This window comes from Caretta caretta, chromosome 4 (genome assembly GCF_965140235.1).
Source record: "Caretta caretta isolate rCarCar2 chromosome 4, rCarCar1.hap1, whole genome shotgun sequence".
NCBI classification, from domain to species: domain Eukaryota; kingdom Metazoa; phylum Chordata; order Testudines; family Cheloniidae; genus Caretta; species Caretta caretta.
In genome coordinates, this window is record NC_134209.1 from 73,979,583 (window position 1) to 74,000,869 (window position 21,287).

A 21,287-nucleotide genomic window follows, 5' to 3' on the forward strand; every position below is an offset into this window, starting at 1 on the left:
GGTAGAGTCTACACTGAAGTGCTGCAGCAGTCCAGCTGGTTCATGGTAGCATTTTAAGTGTAGACACACCCTTAGAGAAAATAGGGAGTCCAAACCCTAGTGTGTGCATAGGTAACTTGAGAAAACGGATATGGAAAGCAAAGGTAGTGACACTGGCTCTAAGGGCACTGAATAAGCTGGTTGAGTGAGAGAGGGAGTCACTCATCCAATGTTCCCTCTAATTTTTGACAGGCTGTGTGCGCAAAAAATTTCTTCTGTGCAAATTTTTGATAGGCCATGTGCACAAAAAATTTCTTCTGTGCAAACTGTTGTGCTTCTGTGCAAATTTTTGTGTGCGTGGTGTTTTGCCATGTGTGCAGGGTTTAGGATCTGTGTGCACACACACACGCGCACAGCTTAGAGGGAACAGTCAACTCATCTCTCTCTGGACACAGCAGCAGGAGCTGACTCTGACAAGAGAATAGCAGAACAGGAACTTGCTTTTCAGACATAAAGTTCATTCTGTTCTCTGTGTAACTAAGATGAGAATGTCTTATGTAGTTCATTTTATGAGGTATGTTAAGCAAAACATTTATTTTACTTTAATTTCCCCCGCTTTTATTCAATCTTGTTTTTGTTAGAATTACTGTTGTGTAGGTAGTTGCACACAGACATCCCCCAAAACAAGAGAACTTAAACAATTTCTGGAACATACACTCTCTTCTGTCTTGGCCAAGGGGCCCATCTTGACACGCTCCATATTCTATGTTGGGAGCGGCACAGGAGCCAGTTATAATGGCCTCGCCCCAATTGAGGGTACTCCACTCACCCACCAGTGGAATTCTCAGTTGGCCAGTCACCTGCAGATTTTACCTCCTTTGTGCTGGATGGGAGAGGGAATCTTCCCTCCAATGATCAAGATGGAGAAAAGGGAAGTGTCAGGGGCTTTTTTTGTTTGTTTTTGTGTTTTTTCTTTTCATTATCCACAATTGCAGATGAAGTCATGGAAATGATAGGCAGGGAAGTTCATAAAAATCATTGAATGGGAAATTACAGCTGGAATAAATTATCACATTTCTATGGATTCCATGTCCACAGTGTTCAACATCAACTATCCTATTTTACTTTACAGTAGTATAAGTAAGTGCATCTGGACCAATTAGGCGTTTTTTGTTGTTTTGTCCTTTCAGAAAAAATGCAAAAGCCTAATGGAGCTGGAAAACATTTTTTATTTTCTTGGAAGATTTAAGAATAAACATCTCTGATTGGTGAGGACAAAGATGCTCTAACATTCCTGGGATCTAACCAGGGCCACAAAACTACCTAAGGATTGAATGACAAAGTTACTTGTATGTTCACTGCAAAGCCAGGAGGTGTTTCAGCCAACTTCTGTTCAGCAGTTGTGCTACTCTTTAAAATATGAGACATGATGATAAATCTTTGCAAGCACTTAGAAATGAGGTAAAAGTCAGGGAACTATTTGGACTGGTCTTTCTGAGGCACCATTGATGCTCCATATATTAATCTACTCAAAGAGTTTTCTCCAAATCATTCTCAGTTGGGGCAAGTGTGCAACTTCCAAAAATGAGCTGGAATTCCACTCTGAAGCCCCACAGTTCCACCACCTTCTATGTGAATTCTGGGAAAGCACAGGAAGAAACTGTGCTCCCAATACTAGCTTTAGTGCAGGACCACCAATTTACACAAGCTGAGGATTCTGGTTTTCTATTGTTGGTTTTTAAAAATGCATCGAACACATGCTTGTAAGACATCTTTTATAACTTAACACGTGATACATGTGGTGATGTATGTTTTTAATTAATTGCCTTTACCTTACCCATTATTTCTGACTGATTCTCACATCAGTGAGGCCTTTGGAGAGGAAGGTGCGGGGCTTAGAGCACTAGTTTAGGACTTGGCAGACCTAGGCCCAAGTGTCTGCTCTGCTACAGGCTTTCTATGTGACCTTGGGCAAGTCACTTAGCCTCTCTGTGCCCCACCCTGTAAAATGGGGTGATTAGCACTTCCCTACCTCACAGGGATGTTGTGAGGATAAGATGGTGAAGTGCTTATATATTACAGTGATAGGGACCCTGTAAGTTCCTAAGATAGATAGATCCTGGACTTTCCAGATATGGGGAATGTTCTTCCATCTAAGTATTTTTTTAAATATGTATTAATGCTGATGATGTGTTAAAAATTAATTAAATATATAGAAGTTTCAAATACAACTTCAGAAAAGCAATGTAAATAGTAAAATATTAATGCAAGCTAATTCAAATTATTTAATTTTAGAATTTCTTTTTTTCTTTTGAAAGACACCTTTATATACTTTGTATACAAAGTATAAACAAATTCCCAGATTTACCCCCTAGAAATGGTAAATTCAGGGAAAAGTAGTAATATCAGCTAACAGGCATTTGTGTGCTAAAACAATTTGTATGCATATATGATAATAAACAGTCAACAAAGGCTTAAAGAAGTCTGGACTAACAGGTTACCTAAGTGTCAATATCTTGAAACCCCCTTCCCGCCACCCCCCTACCATAGGCAAGATCAACCATAGGTCTCTGCTTGCTAAGGAGCAAATGTGGAATATGTACCTTTATAACAGGGATTGGCAACCTTTGGCACACAGCCCGTCAGAGAAATCCGCTGGCAGGCTGGGACGGTTTATTTACCTGCAGCATCCGCAGGTGCGGCCAATCACAACTCCCACTGGCCGCGGTTCGCCATTCCAGGCCAATGCAGACTTCAGAAAGTGGCATGGGCTGAGGGATGTGCTGGCCGCCGCTTCCCACAGCCCGCATTGGCCTGGAACGGCGAACCGCAGCCAGTGGAGCTGTGATTGGCTGAACCTGCAAACGCTGCAGGTAAACAAACTGTCCTGGCCCGCCAGTGGATTTCCCTGATGGGCCATGTCATAAATATAAAGGGAAGGGTAAACCCCTTTGAAATCCCTCCTGGCCAGGGGAAAGCTCCTCTCACCTGTAAAGGGTTAAGAAGCTAAAGGTAACCTCGCTGGCACCTGACCAAAATGACCAGTGAGGAGACAAGATACTTTCAAAAGCTGGGAGGAGGGAGAGAAACAAAGGGTCTGTGTCTGTCTGTATGCTGCTTGCCAGGGACAGAACAGGAATGGAGTCTTAGAACTTTTAGTAAGTAATCTAGCTAGGTATGTGTTAGATTATGATTTCTTTAAATGGCTGAGAAAAGAATTGTGCTGAATAGAATAACTATTTCTGTCTGTGTATCTTTTTTGTAACTTAAGGTTTTGCCTAGAGGGGTTCTCTATGTTTTTTAATCTAATTACCCTGTAAGATATCTACCATCCTGATTTTACAGGGGGGATTTCTTTATTTCTATTTACTTCTATTTTTTATTAAAAGTCTTCTTGTAAAAAACTGAATGCTTTTTCATTGTTCTCAGATCCAAGGGTTTGGGTCTGTGGTCACCTATGCAAATTGGTGAGGCTTTTTATCCAACATTTCCCAGGAAAGGGGGGGTGCAAGTGTTGGGAGGATTGTTCATTGTTCTTAAGATCCAAGGGTCTGGGTCTGTAGTCACCTAGGCAAATTGGTGAGGCTTTTTACCAAACCTTGTCCAGGAAGTGGGGTGCAGGGTTTTGGGAAGTATTTTGGGGGGAAAGATGCGTCCAAACAGCTCTTCCCCAGTAACCAGTATTAGTTTGGTGGTGGTAGCGGCCAGTCCAAGGACAACGGGGGGAATATTTTGTACCTTGGGGAAGTTTTGACCTAAGCTGGTAAAGATAAGCTTAGGAGGTTTTTTCGTGCAGGTCCCCACATCTGTACCCTAGAGTTCAGAGTGGGGGAGGAACCTTGACAGGCCACGTGCCAAAGGTTGCTGATCCCTGCTTTATAATATAGGAGAGGGACCCAGACGAAAGAATAAAGGATTAGATCCTCACACCACCTGTGTCCCCTCAGAATCACATGAAAGGGCCAGAATGGCAAAAAGGTGTCTTGAAACCTTGGTATCTGGAGGAGGATTCCCCAGGTGCAGGAACTGTGGAACACAGCCATAAGGTCCTTTTTTGCTGCTCCTGCCCTTTTCTCTGGTCCATAAGGGCTGAAGCATGGATGAAGCTCACTCCAGATCTCGTTTTCTCTTCCTCTCTATCTCCTGGCTGCATCCCATAGCAATGTAAAGGGTGGAGGCTAAATTCTAAACTATTCCCATAAATTGAATGAAGTTATGCAGCTAACTTTCAACCTTCTGGTCTTTTATTCTGGAATTCTGTGCATTGTTAACAAGTCACAGACGTATTCATCACATGAACAGGAGCAAGACAATTTTTTCATTCATTATGTATTCATTCCAAGGTGCACCTATTGAGTTCCAGGAGGTGGGTGTGCACAAGCTCACCCACATCTGAAGGCGTCTCCCCTCACCTAAGAGGATCAACTAAACCCAGGGCCCAAATGATTTTTGGGGACAACTAATAAGAAAACGGGGACAGGAGTGAAATCATAGGGCCATAAGCAGGGAACTGGAAGGGGACACCAAGCAGAGAAGCCCAGACAGTAACCACTGCTCCTCAAAGGAAAACAGGGAACCAGCAGATGTGGCCCAGAGGAACTCCAAGGTGCATATGAGCATATATTATTGTGAGGGGGTGTACCTGGCCTTTCAAGCCCCCTGCTGGAGCACCATGGTCCTACCACACCCCATCCCAGGAAAGGAGCCTCTAGGCTTGCTTAGAAACAGCCACTCAGAGCTCAGCAGGCTCAGACAAAAGGAGCTTCAGGGGCTGAGCAGCTCAGTTCCCAGCTGGAGTCAGATAGGCAAGGAAGGGTGTTCTGTTCCAGATAAAGGGCGCTCAATGGGCAGCATTAGCTAAACCTGGGAGCAAGAGGACCTGAGAGCTCTAGCACTAAGGTAATGGACAGAGGTAAAGAGGCCGGGTAGGAAGAGGCCCAGGGAATGTAGCAGCAACCAAGTAAAGGGAGCAGCATGTGGCTGCTGTTTATAGGGTCCCTGGGTTGAGATCTGAAGTGGTGGACAGGCTGCAGTGCTGCAATGGCCTAAGTTCCGGAAAGGGGACATGGCTAGTTTAAAAACCCAAGACAAAGGGCTAGATTTAAAAGGGCCCCCAGGGATAGGGCTGAAGGCCCTGGTGTGAGTAGACTGACAGTTCTGGCAGGACTCTTTACTAAGCCCTGAGAAGGGGATAGATTTCCTTCAGACACCTGAACAGAGGGTTGGATTTAAAGAAGCCCAAGAGGGGCTGAAGAGAGAAGGCACCCTCAGGACGGAGGGTCTGAATCCAGCTTGAGCCAGGGACTGGAAGACTTTTGTTTGTATTTGTTTTAGACTTGAATACCCTGGAAGGGGTTAGTTCATCCATTTCAGACTCTGTGACTTGGCTGGAGGGCTGAGCCACTGAAGGAAGGTCAACAACCTACAGGGGTGCAGGGACCCAGGAATGATTGCAGTATCACATCCAGCCAACAGAAGGCACTCACGAGAGGTGAATGTCCCACATCACAGCTATATTGGACTCTTTACTGACTGTTTAAAAGAGATCATCTTATTTAAGATCAAAGAGCAATAGAGATACAATCCTATGCCTTTTGAAATGTTTGGAAAAACTCCCAATTATTCCAGTGGTGCTCAGATCCCAGACAGAGAACCAGATCTTTAGTTAGTGTAAATGATGATATACCCTGGGGTGTTAAGATATTCAAAAGTTTAGGAAGTGGTGTTCTTCATTCCTTACATAGCTTGAGAATCTAGCTTTCTCAGTACTAATTGATTGTTGTCACAAAAACAACTGTACAGTTGTGACCTGCCCCCCTCCACTCCTTCATCTAACTTGGAGAAGGTGTTATGGAGCAGTTCAGGACAATCCTTACCCCAAGGACTCAATGTTGCCTCTGTAGCTTCCTCCCATCCCAGCTGGCCAAGTGCGCAAAAAGCAGAGACTCATAATGGAACTCAGGTCTCCTTCCTGTTGGCACTGTAGTGTACTGACCACCATGCCAAACTGCTTGTGACTTGTTTTCAGAGATCAGCAAATATCAGCAGCTCTCAAACTATAATCCAGGCTGGTGGTCTGTGCTGGCTCGCTGGTCAAATGGTACATCTTCCTTTTTTCTGGCACATCAAATGACATTTGATGTCAGGCAAAATACAGTGCATACTTTACTGATACCTTTCCATGTAAGTAACTTTCATTGGGATATTATGTGATCATGAACAGGAGTAGAAATGGTCCATATAAGTGTAAATGGGAGGGGATTTGATCTACAAAGCAATCTCTATTAAGTTGTCAAGAGTGTAGAAAGAGTCTGAGAAGTTCTTCCCTTATTGCACTGTTTTTGAGAGTTCTTCTTTTAAAATGTATTTCCTGTCGCATATTACTTGCTTAGAGCTAAATAGGATTACGGTTTACTAGAAAACTATCTATACAATTGCTTCTTATGTTTCACTTTCTCTTCTTTAATTAAATATTGAATTTGGAAGGTGGGTTTGATGGCTCAGAGACTGCTGTCTGATTCCTGCTTGGTGCTAATTGTTGGGTTAGGAATCACTACTATGAGAGAAGCAAGTTTTTTAATCTTTGGAAACTATGTAGATTTTGAAAGCATTTGTCTGTGAAAAGAAGAAATAACCTGAGGGCAGGTTGCCAGCTTCTTTCAACAAAGCTCAAGATGATGGTACATGTTTTTGGGATAGCACAGAATCAATCAATCAGCACAAAAGGCTGCAGAGGAGATAATGCTTGTTGCAGCCTGCCACTACAGGCCTGTTATTGTAAATGCCTGACTAATTAATGAATGAAGAGAATGGTGAAACTTGCACAGAATATTGAGGGATAACTTCATTTAAATATTTTATTTATAAGAAGAACTTCAGACAGTCTTGAGAGCCACAATTGTTTTCATTGACAATGAGAGCTTTATTAGGTAACCTCCTGTCTTAAAAACAAACCCAAGTATCCACAAATGTATAGTGTAAAATTATATTATGCCTTTATTAGCAGATCACCTGTGTTAGGCAACTTATTTTGAGTCATTACCCAAGAGATTTCACTGTATCTTTTTCATATTGATCAAAGACTTGGTGCTCCATTTTACTTTTAAGGAACAGATGTATTATTGTTAATTTGTGTTTCAGTAGTGCCTGATGGCCCCAAATGAGATAAGAGTCCCGTTGTGCTAGGTGTTGTACATGTGCACACAGTCAGAGACAGTCTTAACTTACACTGGACTTATCAGTGGATCATAGAATCATAGAATATCAGGGTTGGAAGGGACCTCAGGAGGTCATCTAGTCCAACCCCCTGCTCAAAGCAGGACCAATCCCCAATTAAATCATCCCAGCCAGGGCTTTGTCAAGCCTGACCTTAAAGACTTCTGAGGAAGGAGATTCTACCACCTCCCTAGGTAGCGCATTCCAGTGTTTCACCACCCTCCTAGTGAAAAAGTTTTTCCTAATATCCAACCTAAACCTCCCCCACTGCAACTTGAGACCATTACTCCTTGTCCTGTCCTCTTCTACCACTGAGAATAGTCTAGAACCATCCTCTCTGGAACCCCCTCTCAGGTAGTTGAAAGCAGCTATCAAATCCCCCCTCATTCTTCTCTTCTGCAGACTAAACAATCTCAGTTCCCTGGGATTGTTTAGACACTTCAGAAAGCAAACAATCAACACACATTCCTGAAATTCCGTACAGTTTACCTCTGTAATCTTTCTAATATTGCTTTTGTATTACAGATGCAGTGTCAAACTTTCCACATACACAAGTGTAGGTATAATACCATTAACTTGTCAGAAGTAGTCTGGACAATTCCATGACAAGCTTAGATTGCCTTAATAGTTCACCTCAGCTTTGACCTATGTGGAATAAACTTTTCTGGGATGAAGTGGCGATTAGTTTTAATGCTGGCTGATCCCTGGAACTATTTAGATGCGGAGAGATATATGCTGCTTAGAAAAATCAATGGGGGGAAGTTGGTGAACCATAGTATCCAATGGTTTATAAATGATGTGGTTGGTTTGTTTGCAGCATTTACTGAATTTTGAATCTGATTCTCTCTCCATTGAGATTAATACCACGTAGTACTTGTCATGCTATTATGTAGGTGTGAGTGTACTGTAAGTACATGCACATATACTGTATAGCATACAGAGACACACACTCATGCTCAGACCCCCACACACCCATATGCTAGGAGCAGCTTTGAGCAATAACTACATGATGAAGAAGCATGAACCACATAAATATTCTATACACTGATCAGTAATTTTAAAGTAACAAGATGACTTATGAATGCTTTTAGAAAGTAATACTGCCAAATGCTTGTCTAATTACTGCTGGTAGTACTATAATGAAACAATTCATGGTGTAATATACTATTCTTCTAAAATCTGCAGTAGAGAACAATGATGGGGAGTCCTATAAAACACACAATTATGAGAGCAGACAGTTAAAACAAAGTATGTATGCAGAATTAAGGGATTGGTTACAAGAAAGTTATATTACAAGCAATACAATAAACAATGGATTCTTTGTTTTTAAACCTGGCTTTGGAATAAACAATCGATAATTCTTTACAGAAAAAAGTTACCAGCTGTAAACTTAATTTACAGGCTATGTCTTAGAGTAAAAATAAAGGTTATAAATCCATTAAAAATTTTAAATATAGTATGGACTGAAGTCAAAATTTTTTAACTCTCATAGCCTATGGAGTCATCTTAATTGCATATAATAAGGTAGTGATTTAATTAAGGGGTTCTGGTTGAAGAGTCTGAAAATTAAGCTGTTGCTAGCATCCTCAAAATGGAAAAGGTATTCTTATAGTGCAGGGGCATTTATGGCAAAGGATGCCACACGAATTATTTACTTATAAATATTCCACTCCTCTTTGCAGGAGTGGAATTTTGATTCCCTGTCTCTTCCAGTTTGATTACAAACATTTCAGCGTTCTGCTTTGCGTTAGGTAAGTTTATGAATCTTTTAGTGTTTTACTACAGCAGTATCAAACAAGAAAAAATATTACAATTGACTATAATTCCTAGTTCTTAAATGACAAAGCCAGGTTTAAAAACAAACTTCACAAATTGTCTTACCTATATTATGAACACCACCTTTGATTATTAAAACTGAAAAAAAAAAATCCAGAAATGTAATTTACTTTCTACTAAATAGCCTTAAGATATTTGTTTGTTGGATTCTTTGCAGTTCTCTTAGCTTGGACAATGAAAATAGACTACTAGTCAGCTGATATGCTGCGATTGCTGCATATCTCCCTGACCACTATACTCTAATTATTTCTGTTAGTATTTGCCTGTCTGTCATCTTATACTCAGATTTGGGGCAGGGACCATCTTTTTTTCTCTGTTTGTACAGTGCCTATTACAATGGGCCCTAATGTCTGATTGAAGCCTGTAGGCACTACTGCAGTACAAATAAATAATCATCTATGTAAATTAACTTCCAGTCAATTTCCTTTTTTGTTTTTTCATGCATCAGGACATTTGTGCATTGTTTGGATTGCAAAAGTGGCAAGAGAATGTTTTGTAACAATTCATATAGAACTTAACTTTTTTTTAAAAAATGGAAAGAAACACTTATACTGGATTGGTAAAAGCCTGGGTAGTTTTAGAACCATATACATTTGGGGCCAAATTTGTCCAGCAAGATCTCTTTCAGGAGAGAATGTTAGTTTCAAATATCATTTTCCTGGTTTTGGTTATGATCTAGAAAAATGTAATGTTTTAAAAGGTATACTGTATTAATTGTGTCCGATTTAAAGGAAAAAAGTGATGATGTGAGGTATAATGTTCACAGAGATATAAGAGGTCCACAGTTGCTGCTCTCTAAAAATCAGAGAAGAGCATTGATATATTAAATAAAAGTCACCACTTGGGGGTGGTAACTGTGTTTGCAGACCTCTAGATTTAAAAGCAAAACAGTAGGGGACTGCAAACTCTGTGAATGATGGGATTGGTCAGGCTGGGCACACATAGATTGGAGTTGGGTGGCTTGTATCACTAGCTGACCTAGTTCCAGAAACCACTGATGCTGGTATAATATATCCAAACCAGCCACAGCCCTAACAGGATATCTGGAAATTAATAAAGATTTCAGTTTATAAATGTAGATCCATCATAATGTGAAATCCACCCTTAATCTGCCTCTGGTATCTTTGTCATCACACAGTGGTTGAAATTTAACAAATACACACTCACCCCTGACTGGCCAATTTTCATGGGGTGTATCCTAATTATAAAGCACGGTACTTACTAACTGGCATGTGCTTAAGGCCTTTCCTTCCTATCCCACCTAAGGATGATTAAATGTGGTTGGTTTTACCAGATTTGATGTCTATAGTTAATCTTATATTTGGAAGATCTTTCCATCTCAGTGCTTCCACAATTGAGAGATAACATATCTGTGCTAGTTACAGCATGCACAAAGTAAATACATGAAATAAATCATAACAATCAAGGATTCTTCTGTTGTCACTTTTCTTTGTAAAAAGAACTTCTGCTCTACATTCCAGGCTAGCTTCTGTTATGCTGGATTGATTTTTGTGCTGGTCAGCTGGTGCAAAAGGGCCATAAAACTAGTGGCTTATTGAGCTGACGAGTCCCTTGGGAGGGGTTGTGCCAGCTCAGTGCTATCTTCCCACCCCCAACCTCCAGCATAGCAGATATGGGTGCGAAAGGGGAATGTTGCTGGTCTTTGACAATCTCCGTCTGGCACAATGACCATTTGTGGCTGCAGACAGTCAGTATAATATAGATGATCCCATGGCTGTGGTAAACTGCACTGGAGCCCCGTACAGGGATAGGTCACCACCAGGATTGTGGAGCCACAAAGCACTCCTTTGTGCCTTCTCTCCTCTAGTTTCATGAAATGTATATTGGGTGCAAGTGAGAATCTAGTCCCATGTGTTCGGAGGATATACAAGGGACATTGCCACTCACAGTCTTAAATAATGCAAGAGAGTAGAACTGCTGACAGTCTCATTTTATAAACTCAGAAAGATGGGAGGCAGTGTTGATGGGAACTCTGCAGACCACCCTATCTACTTAGCTGTGGAGGTTAATCCCTATTCTAAGGGGATATTTTCCTTTTGATAGTAGCCTTTTAATACTGACTTAGGTACAGTACTCCAAAACCACCTATGGCTGCCTCTTCCTAGGGTAAAGTCAGAATTTGCTTGGTCCAGTTACTATAATAGGGGAATGCCAGCTCATCCAGGCCCAGATTCATTAGTCTAAAGCCTCAATTTCCCACTACTTTCCCATTCCCCCAAATCATGCAAGAAAGCATGAGTAAGAGCACCTGAATTCTGGTGCCCTGGGAGTGATAATCACAAGAGTGATAACGGGGAGATATCCTAAAACCTCTCCAACACTAGGGGTAACCACACCCACCATATAAAAACTTTTAATGAACCTATCTTCTCCTCCTTCTGCGGGCTATGACCAAGCATTATTTCTGTTGGCTGTGGAATATCGGAAAGTGCAGGGAGGGACTGTTGGAAGACAGTGAGCTCTGGAATGTTAGGACCTCATGTTATGAGCTCAGTTTCTTCTGATCTGCCATGAAACTTTCTGGAAGACATAAATGGGTTTTTTTTTTGGCCCTGTCTTTGCAGCAGGCTGACCTTTCTTGTGACCAGTGCCCTGTACACTAAGAAAAGCTCTGTTTCAGCTGTTGGTGGTCAACAATTGGTGTCATAAATGAAAGCTGTGTGGTTAAATCCAATACAAGCCATTGAAAGTATAAATGTCTTTCAAAATATTGACAGGTTTCAGAGGAACAGCCGTGTTAGTCTGTATTCGCAAAAAGAAAAGGAGTACTTGTGGCACCTTAGAGACTAACCAATTTATTTGAGCATGAGCTTTCGTGAGCCACAGCTCACTTCATCAGATGTGTACCGTGGAAACTGCAGCAGACTTTATATACACACAGAGAATATGAAACAATACCTCCTCCCACCCCACTGTCCTGCTGGTAATAGCTTATCTAAAGTGATCAGCAGGTGGGCCATTTAATAAATTAAAGTTTGTTTTAATACCATTAGAATTATTCAGTTTCTTCCCCTGAAGTTTTAATAACTGTCTGACCTTGGCCCTTACAATTTCTGATCTTAAAAGAAATGAAAATATGCAGAAAGGAACAAACTTTACATTGCTGAGACATCTACAAGTCATAACAAATAGTGCATAATTATAACTGCCCAAAAAAGAGGGAATTGTCTGCATTCTGAGGTGGACTTTACTGACATTGTTAAACATTTCAGTGTTGTATCTATTATATACAGTAATAAAGTGGATCAAAATGTATATAAAGCTGTAATAAAAACTAGAGTACAGTACTTAATTTAGTAAATAAAAGTACACCCAGGGTAATTCATGAGATGCCTTTTTGTATCTTGTCTTCAAATATACAGACATGTTGTACATCTTTGAAAATAAACTTATTTTGTAGCTTACATAGCTGTTTACACAATTTGTATGCAATTACTTGTGTGTTTAATTGCATACAAAATACATGTAAATGGGGTTCTACAATGACAACCTATTCTTAAAATTGCATCTGAGTTCCATGCTGGACTGGCTTAAAAAAAAAAAAAAGGGGGCAAACTATTTGCAGTTTTAAGTATTTTGTACCTATTTTCCCAATGAGCATTGTTAAGTCATGTGAGTTTCAAATACTACCAAGGTAATAGCATCCATTGCTTTAAATACCTGCCTTTAAGCTTTATGACAAGTGAAAAACCTTAAGGGGAAGGGAACGGATTCTATGCCACCATATGTGCAAAAGATAACATCCATTTGCATTAGGCCCCATTTATTTTTACCTAGCCAATCCAAATCAAGAATTGGCAGACTGCTCTCTTGACCTGCCTGGATCCATGATCCAGTTGACTCCTCTGAAGAAGTGTGGTCTTATGTCTCTCATTGTATCCCTGTTCATCTTGTGTAGTCAAAATGTAGAACCATAAAATTTCTGTGATTCTTCAGTTGAAAAATTAGCTGTAGAATTAACAGCCTGTCACAGAATCTTCTGTGGACTGTGGAAATGAGGGTGGGAACTTTACTGGATTCTACATAAAATGGAGCTGGTGTTTTATAGCAGATTGTTATATTCTAATTCCAGCATCCATTTAGTCTGATACCTAAATTATGAATTCTATTGGATGTCAACCAATCAGGAACTGTCCTGCCAGCATTCAGACTGATTGAAATAGAAACCTATGAGCATTTGGGGAGGAAATTGAGAAGGGAATGATTTTTAAAGGACTTTTACTCTCCAGTGAGAGCAGCACAGGGCCCTGACTTGCAGATAAGTTTGTATTAGGTTAGTAGGAACTGCTGGCAAGTGGAAAAGGAGTACTTGTGGCACCTTAGAGACTAACCAATTTATTTGAGCATGAGCTTTCGTGAGCTACAGCTCACTTCATCGGATGCATACCGTGGAAACTGCAGAAGACATTATATACACACATATGTCTTCTGCAGTTTCCACGGTATGCATCCGATGAAGTGAGCTGTAGCTCACGAAAGCTCATGCTCACATAAATTGGTTAGTCTCTAAGGTGCCACAAGTACTCCTTTTCTTTTTGCGAATACAGACTAACACGGCTGTTACTCTGAAATGCTGGCAAGTGGTGAAAACAGGAAGTACAAGAATGTATAAGGCTGTAAAAAAGAAAATGGTTTGAGACTATAGATTTTATTCTACTAATAATTTTTCTGGAGTAACAGCAGCTACTCATCAAGAAATATCAACTTGTAATAAATGTCCATATGTTTTCTTTTACATGGCTATTCATTTTATTATAATTATTCTTTTACAGCTGGGCTATTGTTAGCTGTTAAGTTCTGTTGTGATCTCTGAGGAGAACTGTTTTGCAGACTAGCAGCAAGAGAAATGCTCAAAGTGAGCCTGACACGGGCCTCTCTGATCCTGAAGTGGATGAAAACATTTTGAAGCATCTGCATTAAATTCTAAATACGTCACTTGTAGACATTGAGTAAGTTATCACATTTTAATTAGATACATTTATTGTTGTGTACTCAGAAAAGTAGTGAAATATATTTAGATATGCTTCTCCAGTAGTCCCAGCAATTCCCATGCCTAATTGTTTATTTGTGGGATGATGGAATTTTGCTATACGCCTATAAAATGTTCGCTATACAGTTTAAATAACGAGTGTTGAAAAAAATTGTCTCATTGAAACCCAATACTGTTATGACTCTCAAATACTATGGTAATAGACACTATAAAACAGATTAATCACCAAAGTAAAATATTTAGCGACTCTGTTAAAGCTATTAATTTTAAGCTTACTAATGACAGTTGTATGTTAAAATAGAGTGGGTAGCTTTGTTTTGATTTGCATATCATTCTACCTGCATGTCAAGCTATTCTGCTTGTAACATACAAGAATCAGTGCACTCTCACATGCTTCAAGAACAGCGCCAGGGAGTGTTTCATATGCTCTTGTGGCACTTCCACTATGTGTGAACTTCACAAAGAGAATTTCAGCACTCTGGCTTGATGGTAGGTTGCTCAGAAGAGAAACTGGCACTTTCACATAGTTGCAGCCTACCTCATTAATTTGAAGGAACAATACATTTTTTTCTGTTGGGGGCGGGGTCTGAGGCATATTTAAAACTAATATTTTAGGGAGTAGGAAATTACATTTTCGTCTTGTCAGTTTAAACAACATCCTGTCTTTTTAAGGACTAACTCCACGTGCACTGAAAACCAAGGAGAAGCTGAGATTTGGAGCTACCTCCAGTTGCTCCAACACTCTAAACAGAATCCTTTACATTGGCCACAAAAGCATTTCATTAAACTGGGAGTATATGGAATCAGGCCTCAAGACCCTAATTTGTTTACTTTTACAGCTCCTTCTATTGTAAAGACCTGTATGTAGAAACTGACTAGGTTTAGTAAATTTTCCCTGTGAAGCCACAGACTTCTTAAGCAGTCAGTTCTACCTAAACTAGCTTGTAAATTACAAGAACGGTGTTAGTTCACTTTAGGCCCCAAAATTAGGTTTTGTAAAAAAATAAGCTTTTAAATAAATTTTCATTTGCTTAATTTTCAAAAAATTAGAAATAAACATTACTCTATAGTGTTTGCAACTTAAAAGGTGCAAACTTGTGTTAGTGTTTGAAAATCTGCAACTTTAAAATTTTTAAATATTTATAATAACAGTGTTTACATCACATAACACAGTAGTGAAGAATATAAATTGCATTTGGAAAGCAAATCCATTGAATGGTTCTACATTGCTGAAATTATTATGTATAATTAACAAGTATTATTTGTTAAGCATCTGTGGTATGCTCAGTGTTATGGTAAACACAAATAACATCAGTCCTTGCTGTAAGGACCTCATAGTTTAAAAGTCAGGCTCCTATAAGACAAAATTCATTAGGGGACCCAAAGAAAATTAAAACATTACACTGTTTTTCTTTCTCTGTTCTTCTCTTACATAATGGGGATGTAAAGAGGACATTTGGCTGATGCTGATTACCATAGAGACGAGTCACTAGAGTGGCCTTGCCAAAGAAATTTCAACCAAAACTTAAAAAGTATTTAGGCATCAAACTCCCATTGAAATCAATAGGAGTCAGGCGCTTAACAGTCCCCTGTGAGCCTAAGTTTCTGCTGGTCAGCATTCACAAAGCTGCCTGAAGTCCTGATGCCACCATCCCCAGCTACCAAGCAGCTCAGTGTTCTAGTTCAAGCTGAAACTTTGGAGGCCCAAAAGCAGGATTCTCAAACTGGGCAGGGGAATGCCTATCTTGTTAACAGGGCAAAATCCATGCCTAAAACTGGTCAGACCCTAAAGCAAGCAGCCTGGATACAGGCCACAAACGTAGCACACCACCAACCCAAACAGCCGCCAATAGCTCAGGAAAGTGTAGTGCAAGTGTAAGAGAGATCTCAACCATGAGCACAAGACAGATTCGGCTACTAGAGCATAGGCTACTTAAGTGGCAGACCTGGTTTAGGAGAAGGTTTATAGATGAAGATTCCAAGCAGAGAGAGGTGCCTACCTCTGGCCTGTCAGCCAGGTGCACCAGGCCAGCTGCTTAAACACCTAAATCCCTCTCCCTGGCATTTCACTCCTGCCTAGTTTATGCAACTCCCTAGTCAATGTACTAGCTTCTGAAGATCCCTTTCTTGTGACCAAAAAGAAAAGGAGTACTTGTGGCACCTTAGAGACTAACCAATTTATTTGAGCATAAGCTTTCGTGATCTACAGCTCACTTCATCGGATGCATGAAAGCTCACCAAAGCTTATGCTCAAATAAATTGGTTAGTCTCTAAGGTGCCACAAGTACTCCTTTTCTTTTTGCGAATACAGACTAACACGGCTGCTACTCTGAAACCTTTCTTGTGACCAACTCTTCCCACACATTGTATGGGGAGCCTAGGCTTCTAATCTGGGGCTGAGGATTCCACTTGGTGTCAGGTGGAGCAACACCTCAATACCACTGAGGATGTGGGCTGAGGTTATTGTGGTGAATTGGGAAAAACCATGAGGATTTGGTTTAGATAATAGTGGGCCCCTGCTGAAGATATTTGTCCATTTGTTAGCAAAGTTTGCAATTTGGGGGTCTTGTTAGATTCCTAGCTGCTTTTAGATGATGACAGCAGCAGCATGTACCTCTGGCTCCTATTAGAAAGTCCAACAGTTCCTCTGTGACCTGCCTTCTATAATCCATGGAGCTAATCTTATACAATAGTTCTGTGGTATACTGGAAGGGTTCATGCACTGGTGTGTGAATAGTCACAGATTGAAATCCCTGGCAGTTCTCTTGAATAAGTAATCAACATTCTTTGGCCTTTAAGCTTTTAATCATTAGGATACTTTACTGAGAAATGTGGTGCATTCTCTATCAGCTGAAGTCTTTAAATCATGACTTTCTAAACAATATGCTATCATCAGAAATTATGGCTTGATGCAGATATTTCTGAATTAAATTCTAAATCCTGTTAAATGTAAAACAAACTAGATGATCATAATAGTCCCTCCCAGCCTTGACAATCTATAGTTTTGCCATGGCTAAAATGGATTATTGCAATGTCCTCCACATTTGGCCACAACTTAAATCCACCCATGAAATGAATATGGTGCAGAGTCTGACAATATGCTTCTATAGCTGGTTATGCCACATTACAATCTCCTGAATAGGTATCTGCACCTTTCACCTGTTGGTTTACCAAGTTAAGGTGGTGATTTTGCTGGACAAACCCTTAGTCCTGCCTTTGCCAGAGATGGCCTCTCGCCCCATGGGGATCCTCATGGGGAGACTGGTGGCTCCTAGTAGGGGCACTAGGCTTTGAAGCGTGCTTCGCATCTCGTTGCCCGGAGTGGCCACACGCACGGCTTCCCTGCCGGTGCGTGTGTCCTGTGGGAGGGAGGTGGTGTCCAGGTGTGACGGGTCAGGGCTCGGCTGACAGCAGTGCCCAAGAGCGAGGGGGCTGAGCTGGGTGGGCCCAGTACGGGAGTCGGGGGTACTCGGGTGCGGGGGGGCTGGACAGCTATATGGTGACCCGGGCCCCGAGACCCCCTAACAATAGCGGGCGGCGCCCGGCAGGGAGGTGTCGGCCGAGCGCTGAGCCCAGCCGGGCCGGGCCGGGCCGGGCCGAGCCGAGCCGAGTCGGGGGGGCGGGAGCTGGGCGCGGCCCCTCCCCGAGCGCTGCTGCCGCCGCCGCCGCTGGCCGCTCCCCGCCGGTGTGGCTAGCTCCTCACCATGGTTGCAGCAGCACAAAGCCGCCAGCGCAGGAGGCCGCTCCCCCCCTGAGAGCCCGGCCCCGCCCGCGCCGAGCCAGCCACCTCCCCGCGCCCAGCCGGGAGCGCAGCCCCGCAGCCCCCGGCAGCCCGGATGGGAGGCGCCGGCGGGGATGCAGCAGCCACGGAGCGGGACGGCGGAGTCCAGTAGAGCAGGAGCCGGGAGCCGCCGCTGCCGCCAGGCGCCAGGACAGTGGGAGCCCCCGGGCCGCTCTCCCCGCTGTCGGCCGGGCTTGGCCGGGCGGCGGCGCTGCTGAGTCCCGGCGTTTCACCCCCAGCGGCCGCGAGCCGGGCCGGAGCAGCGAGAGGCCGCGCCCGCCGCGCAGCGACAGGAGCCGGGACCCCGCCGGGACCGAGCCCGGCTTCCCACCGCCGCGCGCCTTACGGGGCCGGGGCTCGGCGCAGCTTCCGAGCCCGCTCCTCACCCAGCGGGAGCCGCGGCCGGAGCCCAGACAGGAGGCGGCGGGGCCGGGGCGCTGCAGTCCGGGGCAGAGAAGGGGCGAGATGGCGTCGTACGTGGATAACAGCTTCCGCCAGGCGGTGATGAAGAACCCGGCGGAGAGGAGCCCCCAGGTACCCCCTTGCTGCTCCCACCCCCTTGCTGCTCCCTCCCAGCGGCCCGGAGAGGAGCCCCCGGTACCCCCAGTCCGCCCCTGCTCTCGCTCTCCCGCGTACTGCCCCAGAGGGGAGCCCCCAGGTATCTACTCACCGCTGCCGCGGAGAAGAGCCCCTACATCCTTTGTTTATCCTCTCCCCTTTCAAGAGGAGCCTAACCTCCGGTACCTACCCCCATTTCCCCCCCTGGATAGGAGCCCCGAGGTACAGGCAGGTACGACCTGATCTGTGCCCCCTAGGTACTGCACACAGGGGCAACAGGTACCTATTTCCCTATACGTGCTTCTAGGTATGCGGTTTTCCTTACTCACCCTCCGCTCACCCCGACCAGAGCCCCCAGATAACGAGTCCTCCGTTCGCCAACATTTCCCATAGCTACTTCTTGTTTGTCTCTCTCACACCGCACGCACATCTCATCTGTTTCTAGTACTCCTTTCTCTATCTGTACATACACACACTAACTAATCTGTTTTCAGACATCTCTAACCCCCTTTCCCACTCACGGGATGGAGGAACAGTCCTATTCATTCACAACCAGCACTAGTTTTAGGATTTCTCTCTTTCTCCCGCCCCCCCCCCCCGCCAGTAGTGTTGTTATTTGTTGGGGTCTCACATCCCCTTAATCTGTCCTTCCATTCCCACCACCTCTATCTTTGCCTAAAATTGGGCAGAGAACCCATCTGTGTGGTCAGACAGCAGCAGAGGAGAAGGGGGAGGGCACCTCTTTGGCTGAGAGTTTCGTAAATCCTGAAAGCTGACTCTGTGGGAAGCACTTAGATTTAGTAACTGCTGCTATGTTTTCCTCTTTTCCTTTTGAAAAGTATTCGTTTTAAAAGAAAACACTATTGTGTTAACAGAAACTTTGAATACCATAGTGTGCATAGGAGTGCATGATACAACATATTTACTGTTATACAAACTTTACTCAGCCAAAATATAGATGTATAGGATTGCTAGCTCATGGAAAGAGAAGAAAATGTTTTGAATACATTTTTTTTATATTGCACAACTGAGTGGCCTTTTATATTGTTGGCCATTAATTAACTGAGGTTATATATCTGTTCCCAATACAACATAAGTACAGTAGTTGAATGCTGGAATTGAATTAACTTTGTACATCTATAGCTCATTACAGCATTACTGGCCCATACATTTATAAGAGAGGTGAGTGTGGTATTTTTGGCAAATCTCTGCCTCCCAAAAATAGGGTGAAATTCTTGCACAGTAGTATGGGAGAAAGATTTTTGAAATACTTGAATCAGGCTTTACTTGGGGATGCGGTTATGTGTGTGTGTATGTGTGGGATAAATAAAAATTGATGCCGTCATTTGCTCCTGCAGGATTGAAAGCACACAGAGCTTTATAAACATTAGAGACAGAAGGGGAAGAAAATGTGTAAAAATGTTTTGACTGTTAGTTGTTTTTTTTGAGTCACGTTAAGGTGAGTGAGTTCTTTTTGCTTTGGAGTGGTGATTGGATGTTTTTGCTGCCAACCATCTAAACACAAATAAGCTTTATTCTGATCCCTATGTCAAGCTGTAGTTCAGTAGCTAATGATTCAAGGAGTTACTTTGCTCATTAGTTGCAGTGCCATCTGTCCTGTTTTCTAAAGATTTGTCCTGTTTCTCTAAGAACTCTGTGTGTCCTGATCTTAGTGAGGGGCTTTATTTTTAATTACCATGGTTACTTATGATTTTGCGCATATGTATGTATATCATAGTTAGAAAAGGTGGTCCTGATTATATGAAAAAACATAATCTTCTCTATTTCATTCTAGAGCAAAGTCCTTTTATTATGATGAAACTAAAGTTGTGTTCCCGTGTCCTTGCTTGACCTTTCCAAATGTCTGTTACAGTACTTGTCTTAAATGTTGGCACCAGTATGAAAGCCTCTAGGTATCAGAGTAGCACAGTTACTGAAAAGTTAGATTTGGAGACAGAGTGCTATTTCAGAAGGATACTATTTGTTAACGTAGCAAGATCCCTTGTTCTGTAAGAAGCTTAAATTCCAGTAATGGGAGTCAGACAGGGATGTCAGAGATCTTGGGAGAAGATTATAAAAAGACTGTCAGTTGGTCAGCCGCAGGGATATTGGCAGTTGCTCAGAAATCAGTCAGGTAGTGGGCCTTCAAACCAGCCTGTGAGAGACAAAACTTCCACTGTGACAGTTGAATATCTGTGCCAAATAAAGTGAACTGTTAAACTTTCCTGTGTCCCTGCCAATCTGTTTAAAAAAAGAAAAGGGGTGTGTGTGTGTGGGGGGGAAGAAATGACTCGATGAGGACACTAGCATGAATGCAGGGGGTAGAGCCAGTGTGAAGAACACTGTGTAGAAAGCTAAATCCAGAACACCATGATTGTATTAACACTGCAAAACTTCAAGTATCAGTACACCAAAAGCCTGCTGTACCAGTCTACACAGAAAGAAACCCTAAATCCATTAGGCTCTGACTGGCCAAAAGAGTCAACAAATAAGATCAGATCTATGGGAAACATGCTGTGTTGGCAGTGCTGGAAGTCTTTGAGGCTGGTGATCAAATGTGCTGCTTATTGCTTCTGGGGAGAAGGCTCAAAAGAGGAAAATTCCTTTATACTTTTTAGAATGTTTAATGTATTTTTTTTTTGAGATTTAGATATTTAAACTCATTATCTTTAACAGTAGTTGTGAGTCAAAGCCTTGTATTTTGAAAATATACACCTTCATTTTCATCTGTGTTTTTCTGAATTGAGTGGATTGAGGTTTTTTTTTTTTTAAATTTAAATTTTTCTTTTTTCCTTTCTGAGAAGGATTTACTTCAGTTTAATCTTAGGGCAGACTATGTGGCGATGAGTAAGCTTCTTTCTTGAATTCTGTACTTTGCAGTTAAAAAGCAAAACTTTAAAAAGCAGT

The 21,287-nt window shown here is 42.3% G+C and overlaps 2 protein-coding genes across 10 annotated transcripts in view; one reads left to right on the forward strand and one right to left on the reverse strand.

Moving 5' to 3' along the window:
* SPMIP2 (sperm microtubule inner protein 2) overlaps nucleotides 1-18,793 on the reverse strand; it is a 107,298-nt gene extending 88,505 nt beyond the window's left edge. The window contains exon 1 of the mRNA XM_075127778.1: nucleotides 18,710-18,793. The gene's annotated coding sequence lies outside the window, so the exon portion shown is untranslated. The remainder of the gene's footprint in view (nucleotides 1-18,709) is intronic.
* The window catches only part of RAPGEF2 (Rap guanine nucleotide exchange factor 2), a 288,495-nt gene continuing 284,995 nt past the window's right edge, over nucleotides 17,788-21,287 (forward strand). For 5 of the 9 annotated variants that reach the window (XM_048847537.2, XM_048847547.2, XM_048847539.2 and 2 more), the window contains exon 1: nucleotides 17,788-18,356. In XM_048847537.2, coding sequence (XP_048703494.1) covers nucleotides 18,288-18,356 — 69 coding nt within the window. In that variant the 5' untranslated portion in view covers nucleotides 17,788-18,287. The remainder of the gene's footprint in view (nucleotides 18,357-21,287) is intronic. The other 4 variants (XM_048847542.2, XM_048847546.2, XM_048847544.2 and 1 more) reach the window with 2 other exon arrangements.